Source organism: Brachyhypopomus gauderio, unplaced genomic scaffold (assembly GCF_052324685.1).
Source record: "Brachyhypopomus gauderio isolate BG-103 unplaced genomic scaffold, BGAUD_0.2 sc830, whole genome shotgun sequence".
Lineage (NCBI taxonomy): Eukaryota > Metazoa > Chordata > Actinopteri > Gymnotiformes > Hypopomidae > Brachyhypopomus > Brachyhypopomus gauderio.
In genome coordinates, this window is record NW_027507650.1 from 1 (window position 1) to 22,500 (window position 22,500).

General features: G+C 48.3%; 1 protein-coding gene across 1 annotated transcript in view; it reads right to left on the bottom strand.

Annotated features, from left to right (window-relative positions):
- Positions 1–15,606: 15,606 nt before the first annotated feature.
- Positions 15,607–22,500, bottom strand: part of LOC143508197 (transducin-like enhancer protein 3-B) — a gene marked incomplete at its 5' end in the record, with an annotated part of 9,277 nt that continues 2,383 nt past the window's right edge. Inside the window, 14 exon segments of the mRNA XM_076996697.1 lie at positions 15,607–16,688; positions 17,043–17,119; positions 17,416–17,566; positions 17,659–17,806; positions 17,922–18,169; positions 19,063–19,312; positions 19,507–19,583; positions 19,873–20,039; positions 20,141–20,255; positions 20,258–20,275; positions 21,206–21,322; positions 21,324–21,359; positions 21,503–21,553; positions 21,686–21,805. Of these exon segments, the coding sequence (XP_076852812.1) occupies positions 16,581–16,688; positions 17,043–17,119; positions 17,416–17,566; positions 17,659–17,806; positions 17,922–18,169; positions 19,063–19,312; positions 19,507–19,583; positions 19,873–20,039; positions 20,141–20,255; positions 20,258–20,275; positions 21,206–21,322; positions 21,324–21,359; positions 21,503–21,553; positions 21,686–21,805 (1,683 nt within the window).

Below are 22,500 nucleotides of genomic sequence, written 5' to 3' on the forward strand. Positions count from 1 at the left end.
TTTAAAACTTAGACAGAGGCCTTTGGCCTTTGTGCATGTCCAAACACACACACACAAACGCGCACACACACACACACTCACTTGTTCACCCCAAAATAAGCCTTGGCATCGATTGCTTTTAATCCTGTCTGCTTTGCATCGTCAGAGCGCCTGTGTTTGAACAATACCGTCATCTCCTTGTTTGCTAATTTAGGAACAAACATTTGCCCGCACGGCAAACAAGCTCTCCCAGGATGGGTTATTAATAGGCTAATTAAGCCAGCAGTAATGAGCAGGATTACAGCTAATTATGACAAGATTTGTTTTGGCGGTGTGTCTGGGAGGAAGCAGTGGAGTGTGTAAGTCTACCTAGGAGTTCATTACTGCAATTACACTGCACCTGAATGCGCGGGACACGATCCCAGCCAGGCGGGAGAGCGGGGCGTGGGGCTACAGACGGGATGCCTGGGTGGGAACCTGGGTCACGGGGGAGGGCACGGGCAAGGGCACAACATGGTAGAGACAGACCAGGCCTGGGGCAACAGCGTGCACGCTCACGTGCACACCTGCAAAAGCACAAGCAGACAGAATGACTCCAACAAACAAACAACACTGCATGCATATATGTAGTATATGGTAAATACATACTAGCTATAATACACAAAATACATACACCGGGTCATATACATATTGAGACCAGACATGTTTACACCCTGGGTGTTTGGAGGTATTGTTGCTGTTCCTAATCTTGCACTCTTCTAGACTGAGACTGATGTAATTCCTGAGATCTTAGGAACCACATCAACCAGCTTCCAGGTTCCAAGTGGCCCAATCACCATTGGGATGGTCCGGTTCTGATATATGGTCTAAAAACTACAGTGTGGTACACGTGGAAAACTTGTAAACTACTTCACAGTTTGTACAACTGCTGTGATTTTTTTTACTGCAGTACACTGCATGTATTCACATGCTGTGCATATACAACAAGGTTTGGTTGGGACTGTTGCAAACATCAAAGTGACATTGCAAACATCAACTGCATGATGTGACATGTCCTGTGTCCATGACTTTAGGGTAAGTCACATATATTAGTGAAACAGTATAGTAAAAATATAGTAAAAAGGTTTAAAAATGTAAAAAAAGAGAAAGCTCTGTTTTACTGTTATTTAAGGATGTTGGGACATCAACATCAGGTTTAAACATCATCTGAATTCATTAAATGGTTCAATTGTCATTAGAAAAAACACCTTTAAATGCAACGCTGAGTCAAGCAAACAGATTAATTACAGCAGAATCTCATTTAAGATCTGCTCGTAACAGCAGACGCTTCTGTATGCATGAACTCATTAGCACTTTAGGTACAAAGTAACACATCTGTATAATGGGTTGAAGGTGACTAATGTTGTGGTAGTGCAAACACATACAGGAGTGAATTATGATCATCTATGGAGATGTTGTGCTTTACTTAGCCAGCACCACAGAAGCACAAAAAACAGGATTTTCTGAATCTAAAACTCATATACTGAAGAATGTGTAAAAATCAAGTGTAATTGCATTTTTGAGAGCATGTAGAGAGCATCTAGAGGCCTGCAGAGTCTCCAGCAAAGCAGCAAAAGTCGTACAAGACTCAACGACGCACTTACACATGCACCCATCCTCCTGCAGCTCAGGATAAGAAAGCTAAGACTGGGATTTGCAGCTTAACTTATTCTCATCTTCTCACCACCATCTCCCAAAGAGCAGCCAACACCAACACTAATCCTTTACATCTCACAACAGACAGAGAGAGAGGGAGAGAGAGATGGAGAGGGAGGGAGAGAGAGAGGGAGAAAGAATAAGCTCATCTGACAATAAAATCATGTGAGAAAGCTTTTTTAAAATAAGCGGATTTACATCCTGAGTAAAACACCACCAACCTCAACTGTGTGTGTCTTTGCTCTCAAGGCATCATCATGTGTGCAAATGCATGAGCGCAGGCACGAACACACACACACACACACACACACACACCCACAAAGCACATTACATAAAAAGCTTTTTTTTTTTGTGAAAAAAGGCACAGATGAGATTACAGAACAAGGTCATTTTCTGCTAAACTTGGACTGCAGTTTCCCAAATAAAATTGCTTTTATTCTTTCTAACATGTGTTCATGAAGATTACACCGCTGTAATCTTTCACTACTTAATAAGACGGAGCAGAGAGAGAGAATTCTTCAACAAGACTGCTCCTTTCCAGCAGATGACTCTAATCCTGTTTATTAAATTATAAAGAACCTGACCTGAAAGGATCAGGAATATTGAGTGAAGGATTTAAATGATTCATGGTAGTTTTTGCATAGTTATTGGATAGAACGGGATCACGCTGAAGTGTGAGAGCTTTGAGTGTGTGTGACGAAGAGAGGCCACTGGGCTGGATAGGCTCCCTTCAAGCAGACACTGCATACTGAAGTACATGGATCAGGCTCTGCTGGGATCAAACGCAAAAAGCATTAGAAGGAAAGACCAAACACACACACACACACACACACAAAGCAGAGATGGTGCTCTGCAGGCAAATCTATAAGTCGTTCAAGAGTTTGATCCTATTTTCTTTTTAGTCAGTTAGATGAACTTGTGTGCCATATGTATCTTTCTGTATATAAGTTGTGAAAGTGGTTAGACACTAAACAACATACTCGTGTCACTTGCTTATTAACTTGAGCCTCCTCGTTTGGGTTTTTAACAATTTTTTAATGTTTTAAACATTTCAATTTAATATATTTTTGACAGAAGTGTAAAAGCTCTACTTCACAAAAATGTCAAACATTTATTTAAAAGGGAATCGTTATACACAGTTGCTATTTAAATGTTTTAATAACTTCTGTACACATGTAGAATATTATTAATACCAATAATATTAATATTATTCAATTGTAAATGTTTATGAAGCTTTTTATGCACATTCTTCAAGTGTGGGTGGGACCCTGGAGCATTCCTATTGGCTAATGCTTAACAACTCTAAACTTATCCCATGATTTCCATCAATGTATTCACACGTCATATCACATAATAAGCTAAACACATTTAGTTCTGACTGATTTATGGGTAATCCATCATGTGATTTCTTCAAGAATAAATGGCTGCTTTATTTTGGTGGGGTGTATTCTTTGGGCTCCAGTGATAGTCCTGTCACTGGTAGCTTCCATGGAGCTGTGCGCTAAGCAGCTTGGGAGTGCTAATCCGAATCAAAAGACATACCATGTGAATTATGTCCACAAACAGATTACTCCTCACAGATTAGGATGAAGGAAGCAATTCTCGTCATGTCTTGCAGAACACACGGCAACTGGTCTAGAGAATGAGGGTCAAGACACAGTTGTTGTGAAATGCTGTGAGTTTTCATTAGAGTAAACCTGTGTGTGTGTGTGTGTGTGTGTGTGTGTGTGTGTGTGTGTGTGTGTGTGTGTGTGTGTGTGGAAAGATCACATTTTTACCAGCACAGCCACATCCCTGACCCCTGACCCCAGCACAGCCACGGCCCTGACCCCAGCACAGCCACGGCCCTGACCCCAGCACAGCCACGGCCCTGACCCCAGCACAGCCACGGCCCTGACCCCAACACAGCCACGGCCCTGACCCCAGCACAGCCACGGCCCTGACACCAGCACAGCCACGGCCCTGACCCCAGCACAGCCACGGCCCTGACCCCAGCACAGTCACGGCCCTGACCCCAGCACACGAGCACCCCACCCCATACATTCTCTGTTAAACAGCAACTTAATTTCTATCTAACGTCTAAAGGTTTTGTTAACTGTCACTAATATAGTGCTGTATTGTACACATCTCTATTCTTATTGCAGAATTTGTTCTTATTACCATCCCCCACCCCCATGACACCCTCCCAGCCCCCACCACGAGAACACAAGCTGATTAGTGTTGTTTGGGTGTTTTCTCACACCTGCCACCTATGCTCCACATGTCTGTGGGGTGTGTCCCACTTACATGTGGGAGAGAGAGGGGAGGAGTCTGGAGGGGGCGTGGTTGTGAGACAGGAGGGTGACAGTCTAGTTTTTGTGCTTGCTGTTCTCACACAAAAGCACAGACTGACATGCATGTGCTTGCACACACACACACACACACACACACACACACACACACACACACACACACATACACACACACACGTGCATTTTGTCACAAAACCACAAATATATATATTTTTTATTCAGCTCAGAATGGGGAAAAAACAAACACAGTGAAGCTGACAGACAGAGTCAGATAATTACTGGTCATCTGCACTCTCATGGGTATTACACCTGTAACACCCTCACTGTGTGTGTGTGTGTGTGTGTGTGTGTGTGTGTGTGTGTGTGTGTTGTGTGTGTGTGTGTGTGTGTGTGTGTGTCCACACAGAGCAGATGGTGAGAGCTATAACTGACAAATCCTTAGAGGGAAGTGAGAGCACCTTATAATTACAGCTGTGTCTTCTGTCACCAACACACCAATTAAAGTTCCGAGGAAAAATAACATTCACACACACACACACACACACACACACACACACACACACACACACACACACACACACACACACACACACCGAACATGCAATAAACAGAAACACTGGACATTTATGCAATACATGCACCATGATTTATGAGTTTGTATTGTCTTGGACTGACATCACCAGTTTTCTTCTCCTCCTTTCTCTCATTCCTACCCAAATCCCCTACCCTTCCACACCCCCATCATGCCCAGCCATGTCTCTACGTGCCCCAACCACGCCCCCCCTCCACACGCACACACACGCACACACACGCACACACACGCACACACACGCACGCACACACACGCACACACACACACACACACACACACACACACACACACACACACACACACACACACACACACAGACCACTCCCAGTACTGCAACCACTTCAGATCACAGCCCAGTTCATGCTACCCAGCTGCCTGCCTGCCCTCCGTCTGGCCCCGGTCCCGGGGGCGAAGGCAGAGATGTAAATGCGGCCCCTCTGCAGATGGAAGTGTTGTTAGAACAGGGGCTCTTCAAAGCGCACGCAGGGCCTGCTGTACTCCCTAAGGATCTGGGTTCAAGGGTTGCCACGGAGACTGGGATGGTGTTAGCGCTTGCTCCTTCAGCGTGCCGACCTGCTGCTGGTCAGATTAAACGTTTCCGATCTGGCACGAGTTGGAGATGGATCAAAGTTAAGCTATGAGCATGAGACGCCAGCACCCTCTGTGTGTGTGTGTGTGTGTGTGGGCTTAATCTACATCATCATAGCATTGAAGTTTTTACGGTTGATAGGCAGTGTATAGCAGTAGTGGGTCAGTGGTAACAGGCATGCTCACTACTGTCATAAAAGCAGAAAGGAAACACATGCCTTACAGAAACCAACTGATGCAAAGCACAGTTCTTCAGGGGTCAGGGGTCAGGGGGTCGCGGGGGTGGGAGGTCATACTTTGGTAAAGATTTATGTGACTCATTTTTATCATGGACTGAAGCTGGTGACTATAAATGTCACAGGTTCCAGTTTCAGGGCTAAATAAGATTACTGTCAGTCTATTTGCATATGGCCCACACTTACATGTGTGAGCGAAAGCCCCTGTATTGTCACCAGTAAGCAAGACCTTAACTCTGATTCCCTCATTCTGACTGATTAGAACACTGAAAAATCCTCCACTGTTTTATTAACAGTGCATAACTACAAATGATGAGATTAAAAGCAATAACAACCAATTACATTTAATGGGTGCTGTACATTTTTCATCAGAGTTGGTTAATGTTTGAACATCAGCTCAACATGTAGGTGCTTTTGTAGCACTTGAAGTGTCAGTTATATGAATGACTGCACCTGCACGAGCACACACCCCACCCCCCACCAACACACACACACACACACACACACACACACACACACAAGCTACCTTCTAGTCACAGCTACTTGAGTGCCCTCAAGCTGCCTAATCCTCTGACACAATTACAACTGCACTCTCCCTCACACAAGCGCGCGTGACAAGATAAGATTAAAGAGTGTCTCAGCACCTCCGAATGATTGCTTATCACGGTGAAGCAGATTAACGGCGTGGAGACAAACAGATACATACGCTTGGTTACACCAACAGACAGGGATCTGACAGCAAGGACAACAGCTGTGTGTGTGTGTGTTAGAGCAGATGACATAACTTGCTCTTTATCCACCACTTCCCACACATGCGTGCTAAGTCTGTACAAATCATAACCTACCAGAGCACCTTTTCCCCGTGTCACCTGCAATCACTGCCTGATTAAATGGAGCAAAATAAAAAGTTGAAGTCACAATGGAAATCAGAGCTGCTCTCTCTCTCCTACAGAGCGGCTCTCTCTCTCTCTCTCTCTCTCTCTCTCTCTCCTACAGAGCTGCTCTCTCTCTCCTACAGAGCTGCTCTCTCTCTCCCACAGAGCTGCACTCTCTCTCACAGAGCTATACTCTTTCCTACAGAGTTGCGCTCTCTCTCCTACAGAGCTGCTCTCTCTCTCTCCTACAGAGCTGCTCTCTCTCTCTCCTACAGAGCTGCTCTCTCTCTCCACATGCATCATCCCCTCTCACAGCTCCAGGATCCTCTCACTCGCCCGCCTCTCCCCCAGGCACTGCGGAGGCCAGGCCCTCTCGCTCCTCCAAGCACGGCCATGTCACCACCTCATCAAGGTCCGGCGAAAGCCGCCCGCCTGATCACCCGGCCTTTGTCAGGCCCTGAATAGAGGCTAAATATCCTCCCCAGTGGCCCTGCCCACCCTTCCAGGCACTCTCGCCAAGCTCACCCCTATTCTCATGCTAATCCCGACCAGGTCGGATCCCTTAATCAGGGCGACGGTGCAGCTCCACGAACAAGAAGGTGGAAATGGGAACACTTTTGATCTTTTGTTATTTCTTTTTTTTTTCTCCTGGCCCTTTTTTTGTTCACTTGCACTTTTGTTTTGCGAGACAGAGAGAGGGAGATTAACTGTCAGTGTTCTACAGTTGCTGAGATTTCAGGCTGCTAGTGAGTAATCCAGATTAGGATTTGGTGTGTTGACGTGCTCTGTTAATTTCCTTCCCCACCACGTTAAGCTCTAACCAGCAATTAATGCCTTATTCTTGTTAATGGCGGCTTCCCAAACAGCAGCAGTAGAATGAGAGGGGCGCCTAGAGAGAGAGAGAGAGAGAGAGAGAGAGAGAGAGAGAGAGAGAGAGAGAGAGAGAGAGAGAGAGAGAAGGGCAAGAGACAGGGGGAGTGAGTGAGAGAGAGATTCAAAAATATCAAGATAATACTGGAACAGCTGCCAGTAACGAAATGCTAGCAATGAATCCTTCACAGGAAACTGTGCTACACACACATACAACAACCCAGCAGGACATGAGGTCATCACCTACAACGATATGCACCAGAAATCATCCGAACTTCAACACCACAGCAAACAGAAGCACGGGCTCAGTATGGTAAACAAACACAGTACTGGCTCAGTATAGTAAATACATACTGTACTGGCTCAGTATGGTAAACACACACAGTACTGGCTCAGTATGGTAAACAAACATGGTACTGGCTCAGTATGGTAAACACACACAGTACTGGCTCAGTATGGTAAACAAACATGGTACTGGCTCAGTATGGTAAATACACACTGTACTGTCTCAGGGTGCAAAACATACACTGTACTGGCTCAGTATGGTAAACACACTGTATATGCAGACATGCACTGGGGGGACTTTAGCAATGTTCATGGATGAAGAGTCACAACATTGGCTTTCTCTGTGTGTAACCAATTACCAAGTTATGATAGTAATAACTGGGAACCAAGCAAGTGAGAGAACCTGAGTGTGTGTGTGTGTGTGTGTGTGTGTGTGTGACAGATAGCAGGCCACTGATACAAATGAGTAGTACCTTCATTCAAAGGCACAGCAATTTCGCATAGAGTGATAAAGAACACACTGTGCACCTTCTTTCACTATGGCTATAAATAGTAATATGTAAATAGTAAACTTTATTTTCACTCTTTTTTTTTTCTTGTCCTCAATATTTTAATGTTAATAATTCACTTTGGCAACAGTTGTTAATTACAATTCATTCCAATAAGGCAGTTTGAATTTGAGAGAGAGAGAGAGATATATATATTTGAGGAGATGAAGAAAGAGATCTTGTGTGACATGAGACACACCATTCATGTGCCCACATAATAATGTAACAGCCTGTTATGTAACAGGACAGGAACCCAAAACAAACCACAGCCACGCAACATCTGCATTTAAATCAATCAAGTGAGCCGTCATGTGCAGCAATCCAAAACACTAAATCATTTCCAAAGAGGCCTTAGACATCGGCTATCATTCCCTTTGTTCACAAACTTACAAACACACACACACACACACACACACACACACACACACACACACACACACACACCAGTGATGAGAGCATCACACTGATGGAATAAGACGGACAATATGCCCAGCAAGGGTCTGCCAGTTCAGTGCGATAGACGTGCCAGTGCCTGAGGCGTGCCACACAGCACAATCCACCACGTGCCAAACCCGAGTGGGCACACACACCAGGCCTGGCACGCTGCTGCAGGGAGCCCGCCATCTTCAGAGTACAAACCTTTGTCATTTCAGCCTCATTAACTTTAGGGATTTTCCATTCTCTCTCTCTCTCTCTCTCTCTCTCTCTCACACACACACACACACACACACACACCAATGTGTGCACTGATTCCCGATTTGTAATCGGGCACGGTTTACTGGGCCTCTATGAGTATAATACTGTGGGACAGGCCCTCCAATAGCCCAGTTCTCGTTCCCTTTCCCATCAACCGGCTGTGTTTACCTGGCACACACACACGCCCACGTGCACACAATGGAACATATTAGCGGTTCTCGGAGACGCGTAGCCGTTTAAACTCCAGAAACAAAAACAGACTTTACACAATAATGTGGTCATTGCCTTGGAATTCAGCTCACCAGTCAAATGTAAGCATGGGTATTTATCTATTAGCGTAAGCTCGCAGCGACTAAGCGACTTCTATTATGGATACCGCTACATTGGGTCGTTCTCTTGTGCATGGAACAAGTTGCTCAACCAGTACATAATTTAATCCATCTAGCTACGCGTTCGTAGTTTGACAAAGTTCTTTGAACATTTCCTAAGTATTTCTGTGTGTCTCTCTCTGCGGTTATCGTGACGATAATGCTGTCGAAGATGACAATCGCACGTCGTGATCTCTGATGTAATTTAAAGTAGGCTATAGGGTTATTTTCTGCCAGTGTCAAAAATGTTGCTCCAAAATTATGACAATGAAATACGTCTAAACCCAACCATTTGAGACCGGCATGCACTTATGTATAATTATGGGTAAATAATGTAATATATAATAAAGACGGAAGAAAGCGAGAGGTTATGCCATAAATAAAGACGGAAGAAAGCGAGAGGTTATGCCATATGGTTTAAAATTAATGTAAACGGCTGTTTCATTTTTGCATACGCTAGCCAATACACCCAGCCATTGGCACGGATATGAATGGCATAACAGCCCTCACTTAACACCCCCCCCCCCTTCGATACTGACTCGTGTTCTGGGTTTCACAGTTCCATACCATTAGATATGCTACTGTATCGTATGTCTTTGATTATTTCGCTCTGAGCCATTTGCAAGGTCTGATCACTCAGTAGATCATATTTCTGAACATCACGGTATCCTTGTATGGCAGATGAAACAATTCACGTGCACTTCTGTGACCTAAGTATTGCTACATGCAACTAAATATGATAATACGATAAATTTAATGCATGCATGCTATGACGTGAATGGTTTCTCATTTTGACAGAGGCAGTTAAAGATGGAGCCTTACTCCTGAGTGTGCTAAGGGGGCCACAGCTGATCACAAGCTCTCAACTAACACCCACGCACGTGCGTAAGCACATACACACACACACACACACACACACACACACACACACACACACACACACACACACACACACACACACACACACACACACACACACACACACACCATCTGTTCCTGTGTGCAAAACTGGGCCCAGGGTGGGAGCAATTTACTCTTGCACAGAAGCGTTGCGTTTTGTTTACCATCTCCCCGTGTGTGTGTGTGTGTGTGTGTGTGTGTGTGTGTGTGTGTAAGTGTAAGAGAGAGATCCACTCGGCCCTGTCAAGATCAGCCACAAAAGGCTGACAAACAGAATGAGTACTTGAAGCTGCTGCCTCATGTCTGAGAGAGAGAGAGAGCGCAAAAGTGCGAGAGAGAGAGAAAATGAGAGAGCAAGAGAGAGAGAGAAAGTGCATGTTGTCTATCAAGACAGCGCTGCTGTGGTGAAGGGTGCACCAGAGTGAGTCCCATCTGCTCGGCCTCTCCCTGCTATCATTACTCTCATCACTCTAATTATCCTCATTACTGCAATTTATCCAGCGCTCACTCCATCAAGGTTCACGCAGCAAAGAACAAAGAACAGCAGCTCCCCTCGCAATGCATCTTGGGAACATTCAGACATCGGAAAGCTCTCCCAGGTATCCCGGGTGCCTCTCGGCACGCACAAGAGCATGGCAGCAGACATCTGATCTCAGGTCAGTGTGTACGACACTAGAAAAGCGCGTGCGAAGCTGCCCGCACGTTGGCCGGCGTAGCATGGCGCAATTTACGCAACGCCGCGTCCTTGTGGCTCGTCGTCTGCTTTGGCGTCTTGCTCGCTCGAGTGCTGTCAAAACCTCCAGGAAACCATTACCGGCAAGAGGCTATTGCTATGCCGCCTGGTCTGATTGAGGAGGTTAGAGAGAACTTCATAATCACGTTAAATTAGAGGCCCTTTAGATTTAATCTCACCCCTTTTCCAATCTCTTAATTACTTATTTGTCCCAATTATTTGCTTTACTGAGCCCATTACAACCCCCACCCCAACTCCACTTCGCCCTCGGAATTAACTGGTGGCTGCTGCAATTATGCCAGTGTGAAGCCCTCTTCATCAGGCCGACGCCAAGAGCCGTCTGGGGAAATGCGGGCTCTTCGCGACCCACTGTAGCACATTAACGCCGAGAGCGTATTGCCCCGCAGCAATTAGGACGCGGTAGAACATGGGCGTAGCAAGGTGAGTGGGGGCGGGGCACGCACGAGCATCCGTGCACTGCCACGGTCAGCGGCCATCGTGGACGCCACGTGTCGACCGACAGGCCGCGGCTCCCCGAGGCCAGAACTGGCCGCTCTGCTTGGTTTGGCTTTGAAAAGGAGCCGAAGAGATGATACTTACCAAAAGTGACGTTTTAATAGTGTGCCCGGTCCACGTGTAATTGCTGTGAACTATGGCCGGACTGCCGTACATCGGACTGCTGTCCTAAAAAAATTCTCCTGCATCTCCCCTGGAGTTAAACAGCTGAACCGAACTAAATAGCCAAAGAACATTAACACATCTGGTTACAGTAGGAACCACAACTGTGTTATCAGTGCTGCAGTCCTTCTCTGTTCTTTCTGTGTGGTATGAGCTTCTGAAAGCCTGAACTGTGCTGTGAATATCTGCAAATGTGGCAGAGAAGGACCTCTACTGTGTATAGATCTTTAGAGCTGTCACTGCCTCCTACAGTCTTTGCATTACGCAAGCAAATACAGACACACACACACACACACACACGACACTCACCATCACAGTATGTCATGGTCTGATTCATCTCCTGGCACTGGGGACAATCCTTATGTGATATATCACCGCATATGCGACGCGATTTGTGTGTAAATAAAATATTTCCTCTGCTTGCGAAACTCCCAGCAGGACGCTACATTTTTCATACATCACTTGGTAATCACACCGGAGTTGCCACTTCGAGTGTTTCCGGCCACAACAGCATATTTACACTGAATATGACAACATTATATCATCATCTTGAGCGACATAGTTCACCAGTGGCATGTAAGTGACAGGACCTGCTCTGCAGAAACAGGACTGCTCAGGTAGTGTAATTTGTGGGTCGTAGGGCAGCACGAGCTTCTCTTCTGTCCTGCTTGGTTGGTGCTGGAGTACTGGAATAAGACTCCATCCGTCCCTCTGATGGAGGTCTGACAGGCGTCACATGGGACATAATTAACAACAGAGAGGCTGGAAACAGACATTGAGAAATTACATCATTTAACACCAACTCTCCCCGTCTCACACACTCGTGTTCACACACCTGCTATCTTCACCATTTAACACTGTTCTCTCTCAGTCTCGCCCACACACACCTGTTAGCTTCTGTTTACCAATAATTTTAAATGGAAAGGATGTGTTTCTCTTATATGACATTGTACTAAAAGGTGTCTTAGTAGAAAAGGAGGGTGTGTGGGAAAGTAGAGAGGAGGCATTTCTCTTCATAATCATTCCTTTGGCTTGGTATGTCATACCGACTTCAGCGAGTCCTTAATGAGAGACCTCCATTAGAGTGTTGACCAGAGAGCACAGCACAAACCACGTGTACTGGTTCTCCACGAGTACCTGTCTCAACCCACCCCCAGCGTTCTGAAATTCAGTGCAGGAGGGGAAGAAGAGAGGGAACGAGAGCAAGAGAAGAGAGAGGAAGAGAGGGACAAGAGGCCGCCATTTCATCCCTCTCAACAAGCCGCTGCTAATTTGGGGTCTGAGTGGAGAGGGCACTTGTGTCCAGGCCTGATGAAAGCTCTTCTGGGGAAAGAAAGAACCGGTGGGTTTTATCAAAATGCTGCCTGCTCTCATAGTGAGGCTTCACGGTGTGTTTGTGTGCGTGTGTGTGTGTGTGTATGTGTATGCGCACACGGGTTCTGCAAAGCCCTTTAATCTTCACCTATTCTAGGACTCTTTTCTTAAGAGAGGAACAAGAAAAAAAAGAAACAGTCATTGCCGTTCTATCGTGAAAAACACTACTGGAGATGGAGAGAAGGAAGGAATGCAAGACGCTTCAGGAGAATTGCTACAGAGAGAGAGAGAGAGCGAGAGAGAGAGAAAGATTCTCTACACCGGACTTACTGAAGAAAGGGAATGTATTTATAGGAACTGAACAAGCTCCAGTGGCAGTGTTGAAAACAGACCTTGGTTACCTGCAGGTATCAGTACATGACTGATCTCACAGATTCTCACTGTTATAATGAAACGAACAAGTCATTCATTAGTGTGACAAGAATGAAAGTCAAAATGGAAAAATTGATATAAAGAAGTGTACAATAATATTGCATTATACTGGTTATATTTTAGACATATTCACTCACTCACACACACACACACACACACACACACCCTTTACACTATAGCTTCCATTTAGAATTTCTACAGTCAATGCTAGAGTGACTTGCATGTGTTGGGATTGGAGAATTTCACAGCTCCAAAATGTGAGGGTATGTTTATTAAGGGCGGATTAGCAATCAAGCGGCCATGCTGTGAACACAGTAGACCTTCTCCACTGGGCCAAGGCATGTTTGTTTCTCTGCACAGTCTGAGACAGAAGCCCAGCATCCTACTGACAGTGCATTAGCCCACAGCAGGGCCATTCTCTCTCAAAGAGCGCGAGCGGGACACGCAGACGGACAGGGAATGAGAACTATTCGAGTCAGCACTGCAGACACCCCAGCCAGAGTGCAAATGAGTTCAAGGACTGCCTGTGGATTGCCGAGAGAGAAATTGGAAGGGAGGGGGGAGAGAAGGAGAGAAAGAGAGAGAAGGGGGGGGGGTGCTATTGGGTAGTGCGGGAGGGAGACCGAGGGTGACGGCTAAAGAAGTGAGAAAGCAGAGAGCACAGAAGGAACAGCATGGAGGAGCCAAGCAGGGCAAGGAGGGAGACGCAGGGAGCAGGCGAGGAAGCAGATGGAGGAACAGTGTGGGGCAGGACAGCGTGGAGCAGAAGGCCCAGGAGGTCTCGGAGCTGTGGACCATCGGCCCCTCCGCCTCCTCACCAATCAGTAACCCACACACACGCACGGCTTTGCAAAACAAGTAAGGCAAGAATGGTTATTAGTGGAATGTGTTCTTCCACACAACATTCAGCCATCCGAATGCCACAGTAAAGGTGCGCGCACACACACACACACACACACACACACACACACTTCCCAATCTCAGGCGAGCTGAGGGCGAGTTTGTGTGTGTGTGGCAGGAGGAGCACAGGGCAAAAATTGAGTCAGCGAGATCTGTGGTTACAGCACAGCGCTGAGACAGCAGTATCTCTCACACACACAGATATGTGTCTCAACTTCCCCTATCAGCCTTTTCAACAGCCTGACACAATGTTTGAACATTTACTTTCGACTCGGACCCCGTGTGCATTCTCTCTCTCTCTCTCCTCCCTGTTTAGGAACAGCTGTTGTCACTGGGCTCTGCAAAGCTGACACTCAACTGTCCAATTGTGTTTGGACTCCAGATAAATGACCCCTGCTTGAGGCAACTGCACAGCTGTGTCTGTTAATCATAATGTACGGTATTTTTAAGTACCATATGAGAAGCAGAACCAGAGAAACCAGACGCAAATATATCCTGATTTGCATAACTGTGGTTATAGATATTCAAAAACATTTTTGAAACAAATATCTGGCGAAGAAGAAACGACTTTGCTTCCCAATCAGCGTAACTTACCGGTTGTTATCAAATTAAACTCCACTTACTGATCAACCGTTTTTCTACATTTCCAGGCCTGTTCTGACCCATCATGGCATCTCCTGACTGCTGATCCATTTTTATTCTTACTGCTCTTTACATACTTACATTACTCAATTTCATAAATCCAAGCACTTGCTATTTTTATAATAGACTCCTCTTTTTACAATTTATTTTGGTTTTTAAAGCTAAAAGCTACATTAAAAGTGATTAATGTGCCATCATGACATCACAGGTGTAATAATTGGGCCTTAACTACAACCCACACAGAAGTGCAGCAACAGCTATATTGTTAATAGCATTTAACTGAGGAGCATTAAACGGAGTTTCAGGGGGCAAAAGAGACACCAATCGTTCACCACAAGAGCAGCAAGCAGCGTTCATCAGACCTGTTTATTGGGTCATTAAGAGAGATGTGCACTTTCACAGCCAGCAGTTCACTACACCGTCTGGCTCTCCGGAGACGGAGCGAGAGCCACTGTGGACACGTGAGGGTGGAGGGAGGATGGGGACTCGTGAGGGTGGTGGTACCTCCAGTGGTCTGGTTCTGATGGAGGCTCAAACGGATGTGCCTCAAGATGACTGCTCGGTCCAGCTGTCCCTCAGGACATAGGTCTGCGTTTCCGCCTCATCGATGCCAAGAATGCAGTGTACCGCGTCACCACCAGGTCCAAAAAAGGCAAAACCGCCACTCTCAATCAATCGTAATTTCACTCCCACAGTTACTATCCTTATGCTAATCAGCAGCCCAAAACCCAACAGGCTGAATCCAGGGGGGGACTCTTCTCATCAGACCATCTCGTTAAATCATAATCCAACAGCAACAAGACCAGCAGTCAGAGCGAGTGGACGTCCCGTGGTTCTGTTCCAGCCCAGTTTGGTTCTGCTCCAGCCCAGTCAGAGTGCCGTCGTCTTCCGGCTCCGCTCCGTTAACCACCCCATACCCCACCCTCGCATCCCGTCTCCAACACCAACAAGACAGCAGATAGGGTCAAGGCCACAGACACACAGTACAGTTAGTCAACTCTCAAAGTTTAATATTGGTTTTAATTTACAAACATATCCCCGCCTCTCTCCGGGGACTCTGGTGCTTGGCAGACTCGCCACTGTTTGGCGTTCGTCCATGGAACTACTGTCCACAATAGTCCTCCAGAAGTTTTACACCCACAGCCAACAAACAGCTGCCTGCAAACACCAGCCAAGCTTCTCCAAATGTCCTAAATGAACACATCACCTCGGAGACCTCAGAAACCCTTTACCCTCCCCCCTCCCCCCCAGCAGGCTGACACCGGGCAACCCAAAACAGGTGTTTACAAAAATCAAAAACAAACAAACAAACAAAAATCCATCTTTTAAAAAAAGTAGGTCCTAATCTACATATACCAAGCATCGAGGACATGAGGACATAGAAACCCATCACAAGTATACCAGGACAAGGAAATATATATATACATATAATCATATATTTATAAAATGTTTTATTACTCCATATTTACACTTTTCACAAAGTCGTCGAGGGAGTCGAGAGCTAAAAATGAAGCGCCGCTTCACGTAACATCGCGAGTCCTTCACGTAACATCGCGAGTCCTTCACGTCTCGTCAGAACAGACAGGAAGAAATCGACCCGGAGGGGCGATGGAGAGAGAAGGAGAGGACCTTGGAAGCAGATCAAAAACCCCAGAAACAGCACAACCTCAAGTCTCCAGCAGTGTCCGAGAGGTCCTCACATATGCTGCCCAGCACGTGTCCAAAAGGCCCGGAACAGAATCCTCCATAGTGTCCTCCATTTAGGCGGAAAAATTGTCAAAAAAAAAAAAAAAAAAAAAAAAAAAAACAAGTTGACAAAGTGAACCCCAAAGACTGTTCTTGGGTTCTTGGGATTGGTAGGAGGGAACAGGTCTGCGTTTGACACCATTCCACTCCAAATGAAGCCCAAAGAGAAGGTCCAGTCCAAGGTCTTTGGATGCAGTCCATCAATCCTAAATCTAATAGATTACTTCATAAACGGTGGCCTTCTTGTCACCAGATCCTGTCACAATGTATTTGTCATCAGCAGAAATGTCACAGCTCAGGACAGACGAAGACTCCTTTGACTGTAGGGAGAAAGAGAAACGCCACGTTATAATAATCATCCTTAGCACCTTAAGGGAATGGTCTCCAGATCTCAGCAGAAGAACTTGGGTTAGCTAGAATTTCTGTGAACCACATTTTTTGGAGGAGGAGAAATTTCAGGTTGCTGTCATTTTAGGATGCATTCCAAACGCGAGACTCAGCCATCACATCTTACAAGTCATAGCTGGTCCCATCCCTCATCTTCCTCCTCCTTGTATATCTCCTGTCAGCAAGTTGAAGGCACCAAAACGAGCTCCCTGGCCTGCACGGCTGCAGCTACAGAACACATCGATCACTGCCCGACCGGGCCTGGTGGGCCGGGCTTATGTCCGTACCTGGAAGATGCTGGCTCCGTAGGGTGTCCTCCAGGCGTTTAGCAGGTTGTCCTTCCCTGTGCTCACGAACCATTTACCTTTACAGCGGAGACAGACAGAGCACGTCAGTGTGTGGAAGCCAGGCACAGCCCACACACTGTCCTCCCACACCACAGAATGAACAGTGTAGTGGGTGAGGACATACGAGCATGCTCAGATGCTCATGTGTGTGTGTGTGTGTGTGTGTGTGTGTGTGTCGGCACGCATGCAGGTGGAAGTGACAGCATCAGCGCAAAACAAACGGGTCGTTTCACCCAATCAAATGGATCAAAACAAGTGAATTCCGAAAGAGAATCTGTAAAAGTGCTCTGGAGATACAGCAGGAAGTTCTTACCGCAGTAGGCGAACTTGAGTGATAGCACGCAGCTCTCATGCAGGTGGAGCTGGTACTTGTCAGGCTTGGTGTGGTGGAGCACCTCCACGTTGCTGCTCTCCATGCCGACGGCCAGCCACTCCCCCGTCGGGCAGTAGCCTAGGGAGAAGATCTTCACAAAGACATGATGGGCAGTTAATCCCAACGCCCCAAACACCAGCTACGCCAAAAGTGTATAGCTGTGTGTGTGTGTGTCCACCCTACCTGTGAGGTGAAATCATGCTGCTGGAGCTGCCGGCCCTCCCGCAGGTCCCAGGACCGCACCGTGTTGTCCAGGCCCCCCGTCCACAGCTTGGTGCCGTCGTGAGAGATGTCTATGCAGCTGGCTCCATCCGTGTGGCCCTGAAACTGCCTGTAGGGCCAGCAGAGAAAAGCAAAAGCACGTTTTTGCGTCTGCGTCCAAAAACTCGGTCGCGAGTATACAAAACTGCAGCCGATCGAGGTGACCCGGTCGCACTAGTTCGCACCTGACGAGGGTCTGGTTGTGGAGGTCCCAGACGGCGATGTTGCCATCGCTGCAGCAGGAGAAGCAGACCTTGGCGTCAGGGCTGATGGCCAGGGCGTAGCAGGCGGGCGCCGACGACGTCAGCTCGGCCTTGATGCGGGGTGTCTGCGAGGCCAGGTCCCAGATGGTCAGGGTGCTCGCCTCCCCACCCACGATCAGCGTGCGCCCGTCAGGAAGCAACTTACACGAGCGGATGTAATTATCCCTGTTCTGAAAGACACAAAAGGCAGAGAGAGAGAGAATGAGAACAGTGCGAACAGAAAACAGAAAAAGAAACGCTGGTCTCCAAAGAAGTAATTGTTCGAGCACCCTGAGGAAATGTTTCTTTTTAAAATTTTCCGACAACGGCTTGTAATTTAATATAATTTTCTCCTCCCAGTCCATTGTACCACATCCCCTCCTCTGCTCCCCACTATAATCGCCGCTTCAGAGGAGGTGTGACTGAACTGGTGTGGCTCAGAGAGCCGGCTGCCCGGGTTCCTGTCCCCCCCTCCCCGAAGGGCCTCCATTATGAGGGTTAATGGAGACAGAAAGAAGACTGATAAGAGCCTGCAGAACAGCGCATGCAGCTGGGGGCGGAGCTTGAGAGGGGGGGGGTTGTTTTAAAAGGTTTCCTGTTTCAGGCCCAGAGAGGATGCGGCACATTTTCAGATCAACAACGGGAGGTTGAATCCCTCGCTGGGACAGATCAATAACTGGGGGCTTTCAGGCAAATTAAATCACTTTATGATGGCCACTGAACAGCTCATCAAATCCACACTGCGCCATCATGGCTGTGGAGAAACTGGAGACTTTAACACGCCAAAGAGCACCAGGCTCCATCCGCCGAGGGGGATGACAGGGGGATAATAGTCAATTAAACTGAAGGACTGCATCACAATTATTATTCATCCATCTCAAAGAATTCCCCCACCCCATATCGGCACATCCAAACAAATACGAGATAATTGATTGATGGATGGATGAATGTGAATGAATCAAACTGCAGCGAAACGGGTCCTGCTGGCACGTGAGGTTCATCATGTGTCTGTCCTTCACTGGCCATCTTGACCAGTCCCCAGTTTGCAGCCCAGTCTCCAGGCCCCAGTCCACCCCTTCCTCACCAGGCAGTCCAGCTGGGACACGGGGCTCTTGCTGCCCGGCTGGCTGATGTCCCAGATCTTCACGCAGCCCTTGCCCCCCGTGTAGACGTGGCGGGTGGGGTTGCTGATGGTGACGGCGCACACCACCTCGCCGTGGCTCAGCGTGTTGATCTGGCGGGCGTGGCGAGGGATACCGGGTCCAATCAGGGCATCTGGGGGGAAGGGAACGGGCTGCATCTGGCCGTCCGCACTGACGTGGAAGGAGTAGGCCCTGGGGGGACACACAGGTTGAGCAAAGAACAAAGATGGAGCAATTCACCCAAGATATTAGATAAGCCATTCACTCCAGTATTAGGGTGATGAAGGTGCGAGATGGATGGTGAGAGCATGATCCAACAGTGCTGATTTAGCAAGGATAAGGAAGACCCATACAAGCACAACCAAAACACATGCAAAAGCACTCACGGTTTGCCTCCTGAGATCGGCGTTAGGCTGGCTGGGAGACCAGGAGGCCGCATGTGAGAATGTGGGTCAAATCCCGGCTGCGAAAAAAAGAAACAATGAACATGAAAAGCACTGGCGTGCCATAGCCAGAGCGGGTATCTCCAGTGCCCTCCTCTCTTGGTGAGGCTTGTTAAGACATGCAGGCGCTGCATTTATGCCCGGAACCTTTCGTGCCCACACGGAAAGCTCCGGAACATCCGGCCGGCCCCGCCTCCACGTGCAGAGGACAGGCGGGCGGGCCGTGATGCAAAAACTCCTCCTTGTCAGCAGGAGAGTGGAGGAGGAGGAGGAGGAGGAGGAGGAGGAGGAGGGGGGGAGGAGCCTCACCATGGGCGAGCGGCCGTAAGCAGCGGCGGCCGCAGCAGCAGCGGTCATCTGTGGGGACATGTGGAGGCCGTAGACACCAGGGCTGGTCAGAGAGCCATTCATCTCCGGGTGGTGACCCATCATTGCGAACGGGGCTGCGTAGGACAGAGGGGTCCGCAGGGCAGGAGCTGTTCAGGAAGAGACATAGAAAACCATTGGTGAGTGCCACTAATAAATACACTTTGTGTGTGTGCGTGCGTGCGTGTGTGTGCGCGCGCACAGCCTTTACCCAGGGCATCCATGCTGAGAGTCTTGCCCTGGATGGGCCTGAGCCCAGGGGTGGTGCTGGTGCCGGGTGTGGGTGCATCGTTGCGTGGTGTCGGGGTGTTGGACTTGAGGCCCGGGGGGTGGAGGACTTGTCATTCTGGACAAAGAGGGAAGAAAGAATGAGAAACCTGCTACGCTGACAGAGAATGAGAGACAAAGACAGAGAGAGATGGAGATATAAAATTATATATGAGAGAGAGAGAGAGAGAGAGAGAGAGAGAGAGAGAGAGAGAGAGAGAGAGAGAGAGAGAGAGAGAGAGAGAGAGAGAGAGAGAGAGAGAGAGAGAGAGATATGCTAGGGCTATAACAGAGCTCTCTCCCACTAATCCGATCAAATCCTGACAGCTCATTATGACCGGAACAGTACCAAAGCTCCCACACACTCCAAAAAGAGGAGGAGGAGGAGGAGAAGTGATGAGCTTCATCTCTGTACTCTTCTTTAATCTCTGCCTCCCTCTCTGGCTCCCTCAGTCTGACTAGTTTAAGAGCAGTGAAACAGTGTCTGGAGAGCGAGCTGTTGTCATGTCTCTGTGATGAGCTTCTAGCTGGTGCTTGACCAGACAGCCATTCATCCCACTGCCATTACAGTAAGAGGGAGGAAAAACAGTGCAGGGAGCACTCTAAACCCCTCCCCTTCCCCCCACACTCCCCTCTAAACCCCTCCCCTTCCCCCCCACTCCCCTCTAAACCCCTCCCCTTCCTCCGACAACCCTCTAAACCCCTCCCACACCCCCTCTAAACCCCTCCCCTTCCCCCCCACTCCCCTCTAAACCCCTCCCCTTCCTCCGACACCGCTCTAAACCCCTCCCACACCCCTCCCTCACACTCTCCTCTAAAACCCCTCCCCTTCCACACCCCTCTAAACCCCTCCCCTTCCCCCAACACCCCTCTAAACCCCCCCTCCCTCCCACACCCATCAAAACCCCTCCCCTCCCTCACAGATCTCTCTAAACCCCTCCCCTCCGACCGACACCCCTCTACACTCCTCCCCTCCCATCACACTCCAACATTCACTCTCACTCCTTACATGGGCGTGGTCCTTGGCCTTGGAGGATGGGGTGCTCCCAGACGAAGCCACGGAGGCGGGGCTGTTGGGGGCGTCTTTCTTCAGCACACGGGCCTTGTCCAGGCCATTCTCGGGGGGGGGAGTGAGCAGGACTGACTCTCGGAGTGGCCGGGTCCTGGGGACAGACAGGAAGGGCGCAGAGCACGGATGTACATGACAGCTTGAATCAGCTTGTTCAGAATGAGACCACAATGAGACCATACACATGGAGCATATCAGTATGAATGTATACTAAAGAACATAATTCACTTAAAGTACCTCATTGGATACATCAACCACCAGGTCATCACTTTTGTCACCATCACTGTCCTGTAGCCAGGAAGCATAGATAGAATCACATGAATAAAGGGACACCAGATTAAGTTAAGAAGAAATCTAGCAGGTGACCTATAAAGAGGATGAGATGGACCGTGAGGAACGTGAGGAACGTGCCAGACGTACATATCTGCTCATGTTGTCCTTCTCTTCCATCTTGCGCTTTTTCGGGTCCAGGCTGTAGTCCGACGAAGCTCTGTGCTTTTCGCTGGCCCGCAGACTGTCCGATGGTGACACGGAGTTGTTCTGCAGGAACATGGTCGTGAAGCCTTATAAGCAGGTCATAACTACTCCATATGAACGCTATAACAGTGCCTCCGTCCGTCAGCAGAGGTACACCTCCACACACCGGCTGGTTACAAAACGGAGCACACCGGAGACCGGTAGTAAATACTGCAGTGAATCAATCGTTCATTCAGTAATTTGATCCCCAAAACCCGACTGCGTGATGTCTACTACATCGTCATTGGAACTCTAAAACAGAAACCTCTTCATCACGGCAGCGCAGTGTGGAGTTCTCAACATCCCGCAGAGCTCTGGACGAGCTGGGCTCTCAGTAACCCCCAGCACAAATATCCGAAGTGACGCGGGTGCCCACTGGGGACCCGGAACCAGGCGCATGTGTAAATCTGGCCCTTGGCGAAAGCAAACACAGGCGAAGCGGAGGGTTAAGCCCCGCACCGGGCTACAGCACCGCCACCCTGGCGAGGCGGAGCAGACGGGACAGCTGAGCAAACCGGGACCAGAGAGACGAGTCACCCAGACTTCTAACGGGCCGGGCCGAACACCCCGCCCAGGGGAGGCGGGGGAGGGTGCCGGCTGGTCCGGGTTGGGAAGGGATATGGTTCTACTGTCCCAGGTAGGGCAGAAGGCTGGTGGGTGGTATGGAGGGAAGAATTTAAAACAAGACGACCAGAATCTACAGTCTCCCTCTATGAGTG